The sequence below is a fragment of the Ovis canadensis genome, chromosome 5, assembly GCF_042477335.2.
Source record: "Ovis canadensis isolate MfBH-ARS-UI-01 breed Bighorn chromosome 5, ARS-UI_OviCan_v2, whole genome shotgun sequence".
Taxonomy (NCBI): domain Eukaryota; kingdom Metazoa; phylum Chordata; class Mammalia; order Artiodactyla; family Bovidae; genus Ovis; species Ovis canadensis.
This window is the reverse complement of record NC_091249.1, coordinates 29169982-29178853: the sequence shown is the minus strand read 5'-3', so window position 1 is coordinate 29178853 and position 8872 is coordinate 29169982. Positions and strand designations below refer to the sequence as shown.

At 61.2% G+C, this 8872-nt stretch overlaps 1 protein-coding gene across 1 annotated transcript; it reads left to right on the top strand.

Moving 5' to 3' along the window:
- Positions 1-8839, top strand: XAB2 (XPA binding protein 2). The gene is made up of 19 exons (XM_069589304.1): positions 1-249; positions 1345-1493; positions 1764-1887; positions 2118-2315; positions 3006-3140; positions 3215-3379; positions 4633-4777; positions 5192-5343; positions 5451-5570; positions 5684-5815; positions 5948-6079; positions 6223-6336; positions 7082-7244; positions 7337-7527; positions 7715-7837; positions 7928-8099; positions 8277-8406; positions 8523-8632; positions 8727-8839. Exons 1-19 carry the CDS (start codon positions 199-201, stop codon positions 8786-8788), a joined length of 2568 nt encoding a protein of 855 aa, XP_069445405.1. The 5' UTR covers positions 1-198; the 3' UTR covers positions 8789-8839.
- The last annotated feature ends 33 nt before the right edge of the window (positions 8840-8872 follow it).

Genomic DNA, 8872 nt, shown 5'->3' with positions numbered 1-8872 from the left:
AGCTTCGTGATGACGTCATCTTAGAGCGCTCGCCTCTGCTTCCGGTAGCTGGGGTGGTCGAACGGAAAGTCAACAACACCTGGCGCATGATCGGGAAGAGTTCAGCCAATGGGAAATTAGTTTGGGTCGAGAGAGCAGGCCTTTAGGCCTAGACGTCATCATACCGCGACTCCTGTCGGTACCTGGAGAGCCTGGAAAATGGTGGTGATGGCGCGGCTCTCGAGGCCCGAGCGACCGGACCTTGTCTTCGTGAGTCCGCGGCGGGCCGGGGGTGGCATTCATAGGGGCACCGGGGGTTAGATACCTCAGGGGATTGGGGCTTGGCCACTTGGGGTATTTAGGCTAAAACTGTGCCGGTCTGAGAGCAGGAGGACCCTTACGGGCCGAAGACCGGCTCGTGATGTCTGGACCAGGCTGGTCAGGAGCAAAGATCTGGTGCCGGAGCCCAGGTGACCTCAGTAAAGAGCAAATGGTCGAAGTTAAGGGGCTGGCATCCCGGATCTGGGGCGGAAATGGGAGCGCGCGGGGTGTGGGCGGGAACGGAAATTCCTGTAGCTAAACTTTGAGAGGCCTGGTGTTTGAAGTAAAAGTATGGTGACTAGTCCAGGTTTCATTGGTAAAATCTAAATGTTCCGGGTAACGGTCCAGGTCTGGTCCTGAGCGTTGTAGTTTCTGGGATAAAGGCATGGTGTCTGGACCGGGAGAGTCTTGGGAAAAGAAGTAAAGACCTGGTTATGTGGAGCTGAGTGGGCGACGGCCAGTAGAATCCTGGAGAGTCCGTCTTGGTGTTTGGAGTAGAGGCGTGGCATTTTCACTAGATTTATTCTTGATGTCTCGAGTTAAAGGCTAGGGAACTTGGCCATACCTTTCTTCCTGAGATAAGGATCTAGCTTCCAACTTCTGGGGGAGAGTTGAGCTAAACTGGCTGGTGGGAGCCTGAGATGCCAAAGGTCTGGTGTCTGGGGAGTCACGCTCTGAGGAGGTAAGACTTGGTGACTAGGGCGGAGGCCTAGCGTTGGACCAGAACCTTGGTGTCTGTAGAGTCTGGTGACCTGGGCCAGAAAGTGGATAGCTTGATTCGGAAGGCCAAGAGAGTGATATCTGGGTGATAGTTTCATGCCTGGCCTGGAACCCGGTGACCGAGGAGTCTGATAGTCTGGGTCACGTTGTAGGTCATCAGATTCTGAGAGGTAGAAATCTGGTCCATAGTCCTGGTATCCAGGTGACTGGGCTCCAGGGGTGAGCAGTGGCATTTGGGACCTGGGTCGGGGTCCCAGTAGGAGTGGTGCTGTGCGCAGGCTCTGAGAGCAGGTCTGTCCCTTCTCCACACCCCGGCCCTGGCAGGAGGAAGAGGACCTCCCCTATGAGGAGGAGATCATGCGGAACCAGTTCTCCGTCAAGTGCTGGCTCCGCTACATCGAGTTCAAGCAGGGGGCCCCCAAGCCCAGGCTCAATCAGCTGTATGAGCGGGCGCTCAAGCTGCTGCCCTGCAGGTGAGATTGGCAGCAGCTGCCCTGCCTGCCCCCGCCCCCTGCCCCACCCTATCTTATCCCATCACACCAGAACTGGCTAGTAGGTCCCAGGTCCCTCTTAGGTGTTGTGTCAGCGAGTAGACATCCCAGGAATTGCCGAGCACACCTTCCCTGATGTCCTGGCCATTCTCCCCAGGCCCCTGCTCCTAGCACTTGTCTCATAGGGCAGAGGGAAGGGTCCTGGGAGTCCATAAAAGCTGACCAGTCACTGCCCCTCCCTCCAACTCCCAGCTACAAACTCTGGTACCGCTACCTGAAGGCCCGCCGGGCGCAGGTGAAGCATCGCTGTGTGACCGACCCCGCCTATGAAGATGTCAACAACTGCCATGAGAGGGCCTTTGTGTTCATGCACAAGGTGGGGAGGGGGCATGGCTGGGCCAGGGAATGAGTAGGGAGGTGGGGCTCAGAGTCCATGGAGGTGGACAGAGCAGGGGTGGGAATTCTGTGACCTTTGTGCATGCCGGGCTGAGTGAGATTTAGTTCCAGGGCCACTGTGGTTCTGGGTCCTGCTGCAGGGGACATCCAGCATCCTGGGGCCCAGTGGTGAGGCTGGCAGCTCAGCCCCTCCTCTCCCTACCCCTCCAGATGCCCCGGCTGTGGCTGGATTACTGCCAGTTCCTAATGGACCAGGGACGTGTCACGCACACACGCCGAACTTTTGACCGGGCCCTCCGGGCATTGCCCATCACCCAGCACTCTCGTATTTGGCCCCTGTACCTGCGCTTCCTGCGCTCACACCCCCTGCCTGAGACTGCCGTGCGGGGCTACCGGCGCTTCCTCAAGGTGAGCCCCCTAAAAGGGCAAGATGGGGCCAGGTTCAGGCAGGTGGGCCAGTACCCTAGGTCAGGACTTTCCAAAAACGCGCTCACTGGGGGCACCGTCTGCCCTGACAGATAGGAAGTGGGAACATGGCTCGTGGAGACACACAGGGTTTTATTTGTGAGTTCTGTGTTCAATTTCCAGAGAGTTTGTGAGCAACCGCTCTACGTCAGGCATTGGGATACAGGTTCTGAGGATAGCGTGGCTAAGACAGTCCCTGCTTGCATGGAGTTTTCAGTCTCACCTGGCAGACAAATGCTTGTGACCTGACTGCATAAACCAGAGTAAATCTGCAACCGTGAGAGGGCAGGGAACAGGAGATAAACACATAACAGGCAGGGCTGAGAGTCGAGGGGCAGATGGTATGGAGGCCTCCTGCGGTTTCCCCAGATTTATAGTCTCTAATGCATCGTGAAGTCCTTGGTGCAGTGCTGTTTTAGGTAGGGGGCTTATGATGAAAGCAAGGCCTGGTCTGTGCAGGCTGGACTGCTGGTGTCTAACCCAGACCAGCGAGGGCTGGACCTGGACTGGAGAGGGCTGGGGCTGAGACTGGAAGTGCAGCACTGGCTCCTGCCCAGGACAGTGGTGGGGGGCTGACCCGAGGTGGGGTGGCCCTGTGGCCCCACTGACGGCCGGTGGTGTGTGGGTGCCCAGCTGAGCCCCGAAAGCGCTGAGGAGTATATCGAGTACCTCAAGTCAAGCGACCGGCTGGACGAGGCGGCGCAGCGCCTGGCCACCGTGGTGAACGACGAGCGCTTCGTGTCGAAGGCCGGCAAGTCTAACTACCAGGTGGGCCCTGGGGTGCTGGCCGGGCGGGAGGGCCAGCCCCTTGGGGCCGCGGCTGACTTTCCCTCGCCCCGCAGCTGTGGCACGAGCTCTGTGACCTCATCTCCCAGAACCCTGACAAGGTGCAGTCTCTCAATGTGGACGCCATCATCCGCGGGGGCCTCACCCGCTTCACCGACCAGCTGGGCAAGCTCTGGTGCTCACTGGCCGACTACTACATCCGTAGCGGTCACTTCGAGAAGGTGCCTGGGCAGGCAGGGGTCTGGGAGCAGGGCGGGACCTCCCTCCAGCACTCAGCCTTTGGGGACACCTGTGGACGTGCATATGGGCAGGAAACACGTGCCAGTGTATTGCTAGTGCACACTTTTGCACATGCTTTCCTTAAGGTGGGGCGAGGCAGACTGCCTGGCCCTGCCAGCGAGCGCACCCACCTTGAACCAGCGAGACCTAGTTTTCCTTGGTGGTAGCCTTGGACCTGTTTTAGCTTGGGTGTCCTCGTTTGCTGAAGTTTCCTGAGAATGAACTTTTGAGAGTGACAGTTGCCTTCCCACCTATTGGGACTCAGGCTGGAGTCGGGGTTTGGTGTGAGGGTCCCTGCTGAGGTGCTGGTGTTGCCATCTGTTCACGTTGCTGCTCTCCTTGTGACAGTGGAGTGGCAAGCTTGGGGATGGGGGCCATGTGGGGGGGCTCTGAGAGGTCCCTGGAGGAGCTGGCTGAGGTTGCGAGGGTGGGGAGGGGGTGGGCCAGGGGCCATCAGAGCAAGAGGGTGGATTGGGGCCCAGAGGGGGCTGTGCAGGCCTGGGGGAAGAGGGAGCCCTGCAGGCCAAGAAGGGGCCGACTGTGTCCCGCTACAGGGAGCTGCCAGTTAGCCAGCCGTGAGCAGGACACAGGCCTGACCAGCTGTGCGTTTTACAAAAATACAAAGACCCTTCAGGTTGACACTGAGTGGACCGCATAGGCCGGGGCCAGCAGCAAGAGATGGGCCAGGCAGGGGCAGAGTGATGGGGCCTCCCACCACTTTCCTTTCATACTACCCGTCCCCTCAGGGTTTGGGGGATGACTGGGAGAATGTGTGCTGGAAAGAGGGGTCAGACTGGTGTGAGGGGCACTTTGTAGCAACAGGTGAGCCCTCCGTGGCCTGCTGAGGTTCAGGTCCAGGCAGGGTGGTTGGTCCCCCCTTGGGTCCCATGGGGGCTGGGCCGCCATGTATCTCACTTGAGCCCCATGGTTACTACACGAGGAGCTGTCACGCTGTTTACTGATGAGGAGCCGAGGTCCCCAGATCATCTGGCAGAAGAGGGGAAGGGAGAGCTCCAACCATTGTTGGGTGCTGGCAGGGCTGGGCAGGCCCCAGGGAGTACCCTGCGGGGATTCTGATTTGGGACGGGTGCTCAGAGGCCGGTTCTGTCAGATGCCTAGGCTCTCTGTGGTGGGCACACACGCCTCTCCCCTGCACTTTCCTTACACCCTCCTCCCCCACTTCCCTTCCCTGCAGGCTCGGGACGTGTACGAGGAGGCCATCCGGACTGTGATGACCGTGCGGGACTTCACCCAGGTGTTCGACAGCTACGCCCAATTCGAAGAGAGTATGATCGCAGCGAAGATGGAGACCGCCTCGGAGCTGGGGAGGGAGGAGGAGGGTGAGCTGGGGGAGAGGAGTCCCTAGTGACTTGCTTGGGAGTGAGTGAGTCTTGGGGTCAGAGGACAGCAGCAGGGGAGTGTGAGTGGGTGGGTTGCTAGGACTGGGGACACTTTTAAGTGGGGCTTGGGTTGAACGCTGGTGGGAAGGGAGAGCAGGGTAGACAGCGAGGTGGAGAGGGGGCCTGGGCCAGAGCTTGGCAGGGAAGGAGGGCTGGTGTGTGGGGGGGTGGGATTGAAGGGTTTCCATGGTAGCCTGGACCCTGCGCAAGTGTGAGTTCAGGGTGGCCCTGGGGCAGCTCGGTGAGGGAGTGCTCAGATGGACAGTGGGGGCGGGTGGGGCTAGGGACCGGCTGCGAGCAGGAGGTGCCCTGGGTAAGTGAACTGACGCCCTCCACCCTGCCCCGACTTCCCAGACGACGTAGACCTGGAGCTACGCCTGGCCCGCTTCGAACAGCTCATCAGCCGGCGGCCCCTGCTCCTCAACAGTGTCCTGCTGCGCCAGAACCCGCACCACGTGCACGAGTGGCACAAGCGTGTGGCCCTGCACCAGGGCCGCCCCCGGGAGGTGTGTGACGGCCCCGCCCCCAGCGCCTGTCTTCGCCCCGCCCTCCTCCAAGGCCCGCCCCTCCCCACCAGGTCCCCGCCCAGCCTGACCCAGCCCTTCCCGCACAGATCATCAATACGTACACGGAGGCTGTGCAGACGGTGGACCCCTTCAAGGCCACCGGCAAGCCCCACACGCTGTGGGTCGCGTTTGCCAAGTTTTACGAGGACAACGGGCAGCTGGACGATGTGAGTGTGGGTGTCAATGTGAGTGTGGGTGTCGCGTATGGACGTCTTACGAGTCCTCTGCCCCACCCCTCTTGGTGGGCGGGGTCTCAGCCTGGCCTCTGCCTGCCCCGCAGGCCCGAGTCATCTTGGAGAAAGCCACCAAGGTGAGTTTCAAGCAGGTGGACGACCTGGCCAGTGTGTGGTGTGAGTGTGGCGAGCTGGAGCTCCGGCATGAGAACTATGACCAGGCCTTGCGACTTCTGCGGGTGAGCATAGGCCCGTGAGGGGTGGGATGGGCAGGTGAGGGGTGGGATAGGAGGGCTTGGGTGCTGCAGGGTGTGCAGTCAGGGTTCCGGACGCCCCCTGAGCACCTACCCCTGCTGTCCTTGCTCCTGCAGAAGGCGACAGCGCTGCCTGCCCGGCGCGCTGAGTACTTTGATGGCTCAGAGCCTGTGCAGAACCGTGTGTACAAGTCTCTGAAGGTGTGGTCCATGCTGGCCGACCTGGAGGAGAGCCTCGGCACCTTCCAGGTGAGTCCCTGGAACGGGGTGGGTGGGATTGCACCTTGCAGCGGAGTCCCTGGGATGGGGTGGGGGAATGGGAAGCGTTCCCTGGGGAGAGGAAGGGGGCTGACTCCACCCCCGGGGTATGCTGCCCTGTCCCCGCTCCGCAGTCCACCAAGGCAGTGTATGACCGCATCCTGGACCTGCGCATCGCCACGCCTCAGATCGTCATTAACTACGCTATGTTCCTGGAGGAGCACAAGTACTTTGAGGAGAGCTTCAAGGTACGGGGGTCCCCACCCAGGTGTCAGGGACACTGTGTTCGTGTGCTCAGGCCACCCCACAAGGTGGGGGCTTAACCACCCACTGGGCGGCTTAACCCACAGAGGTGCGTTTTTTTCGTCGTGGAGGCCTGAAGTCTGAGATCAAGGTGTGGGCAGGGCTGTTTCCCTCCGAGAGCCCCCTCCCTCTGGCTTGCAGAGCTCGCCTCTCCGTGGTGTTCTGGCGTGGCTACCTCTGCTCTCATGAGGATGTCAGTTGTGTTGGAGTGAGGTCACCTTAGTCATCTCATTTTAACTTGTGTTACATCTTGTAAAATTTTTTTCCAAACAGTCTTGCTCTGAGGTACTGGGAGCTAGGGTTTCGACTTGAATTTGGGGAGGGCACGGGGACACGGGGGGCTGTTGTACACACGAGTGCCGCCTCTGAGTGTCAGGCCTGCCCCCTGCCTGTGTGACCTTTCTCCTCAGGCTTCAGTGTCTGTGGAGCTGAGGATCTACTCCCATTTTCAGCCGTAAAGTTGCTGAGTTACCTTAGTGAGTCCTAGTCCAGCTCTGTCTAGGGTCCTGGCAGCCTATAGAGGGAGACAGGCCACGCACTAGCCGCCAGGCTGGGTTTTGATTGTGTGATCACGGGGAGGAGCAGGAGGGAGAGGCAGGCAGGCCAGGGGCCCGCTGAATGAGCCAGAAGGGGACATGGGCGTGAGGGGTCCTCCTGCTGAGGGCTCACACACGGCACTCCCTTGGGCAGGCATACGAGCGCGGCATCTCGTTGTTCAAGTGGCCCAACGTGTCGGACATCTGGAGTACCTACCTGACAAAGTTCATTGCCCGCTACGGGGGCCGCAAGCTGGAGCGGGCACGTGACCTCTTTGAGCAGGCGCTGGATGGCTGCCCTCCCAAATATGCCAAGAGTAAGGGGGGCCAAATGGTCTTGGGGGGTGGGGACACATCCCGGGCCCAGCCGCTGACCTCTGACTCCACCTCCCGCTTCGTTCTGCCGCAGCGCTGTACCTGCTGTACGCGCAGCTGGAAGAAGAGTGGGGCCTGGCGCGACACGCCATGGCAGTGTATGAGCGTGCCACCAGGGCTGTGGAGCCCGCGCAGCAGTATGACATGTTCAACATCTACATCAAGCGGGCGGCTGAGATCTACGGGGTCACCCACACCCGCAGTATCTATCAGAAGGCCATTGAGGTGCCCGCGTGGTGGGGTGGAGAGCGAGGGGGGAAGAAGAGGGTCTTGCAGGCAGGGAATCTGAGTGAGCCTGTGTGTGTGTGGCAGAGGGCCGGCTCACTGCCCAGGGGCCAGCCTAGTGTGCAAAGAGGGGTGTGTGCACCCCCGCCCCCATCCCAGCCTCCCTGACCCGTCCCAACCCCACCAGGTGCTGTCTGATGAGCATGCCCGGGAGATGTGCCTGCGGTTTGCTGACATGGAGTGCAAGCTCGGGGAGATCGACCGCGCCCGGGCCATATACAGCTTCTGCTCGCAGATCTGCGACCCCCGGGTAGGGACGGTCCTGAGCCTGGGGAGGGATTGAGGGGTGGGAGGTTGTGGCCAAGCTGATCAGCTCACGTTCCTGCTACCCTCTCTGCAGACAACCGGGGCCTTCTGGCAAACGTGGAAGGACTTTGAGGTCCGGCATGGCAATGAGGACACCATCCGGGAGATGTTGCGGATCCGCCGCAGCGTGCAGGCCACGTACAACACACAGGTCAACTTCATGGCCTCGCAGATGCTCAAGGTGTCGGGCAGCGCCACGGGCACTGGTGAGCAAGCCCTTGCCGTGGGCGCTGGCCTCCCAGGTCTGAGAGCGTCAAGGTTCATGCTTCAGGCTGGGAACTCCCTGGGGGGACCGGGGCCTCAGGCTCACGTTGGGGGCGCCCAGCAGCACCCAGAGCAAACCAGGCATGGTCTGACCTCCCATTCCCTGCCCCCACCCCCAGTGTCCGACCTGGCCCCGGGGCAGAGCGGTATGGATGACATGAAACTGCTGGAGCAGCGTGCCGAGCAGTTGGCGGCAGAGGCGGAGCGGGACCAGCCCTCAAGGGCCCAGAGCAAGATCCTGTTTGTGAGGTGAGGGGGTCGCCCTGAGGCTGGGGCTCGGAGCCAGCCAGCTCTCAGGAGGGGAGGCACCGGGAGGTGGGGGGCCGCCGGGCCTGGCTGAGCAGTGTGGCCCCTGCCTGCCCCAGGAGTGACGCCTCCCGGGAGGAGCTGGCTGAGCTGGCCCAGCAGGCCAACCCAGAGGAGATTGAGCTGGGCGAGGACGAGGATGAGGATGAGATGGACCTGGAGCCCAACGGTGAGGGGCCAGTGGGCCAGGTAGGGTAGAGGGTGGGGGCGGGAACCGCTCCCAGAGAGTGACCAAGTCCTCCTCACACCCCACCCCCATCCAGAGGTGCGCCTGGAGCAGCAGAGCGTGCCAGCCGCTGTGTTCGGGAGCCTGAAGGAAGATTGACTCCTGCCCCTGCCCACTCTGCCTCTCCCCTCAATGAAGCTTGTGTTTGTACATCCTGGTCTGAGCCTCCTTCCTGCTTGCCCT

What these genes read in the sequence shown, in the direction of transcription:
- XAB2 (XM_069589304.1), top strand. Translation starts at nt 199, where the DNA reads ATGGTGGTGATGGCGCGGCTCTCGAGGCCCGAGCGACCGGACCTTGTC. An exon ending in ACTTTGAGGAGAGCTTCAAG is followed by an intron (nt 6,337 to 7,081) that starts GTACGGGGGTCC and finishes TCCCTTGGGCAG; the next exon opens with GCATACGAGCGCGGCATCTC. An exon ending in GATGGACCTGGAGCCCAACG is followed by an intron (nt 8,633 to 8,726) that starts GTGAGGGGCCAG and finishes ACCCCCATCCAG; the next exon opens with AGGTGCGCCTGGAGCAGCAG.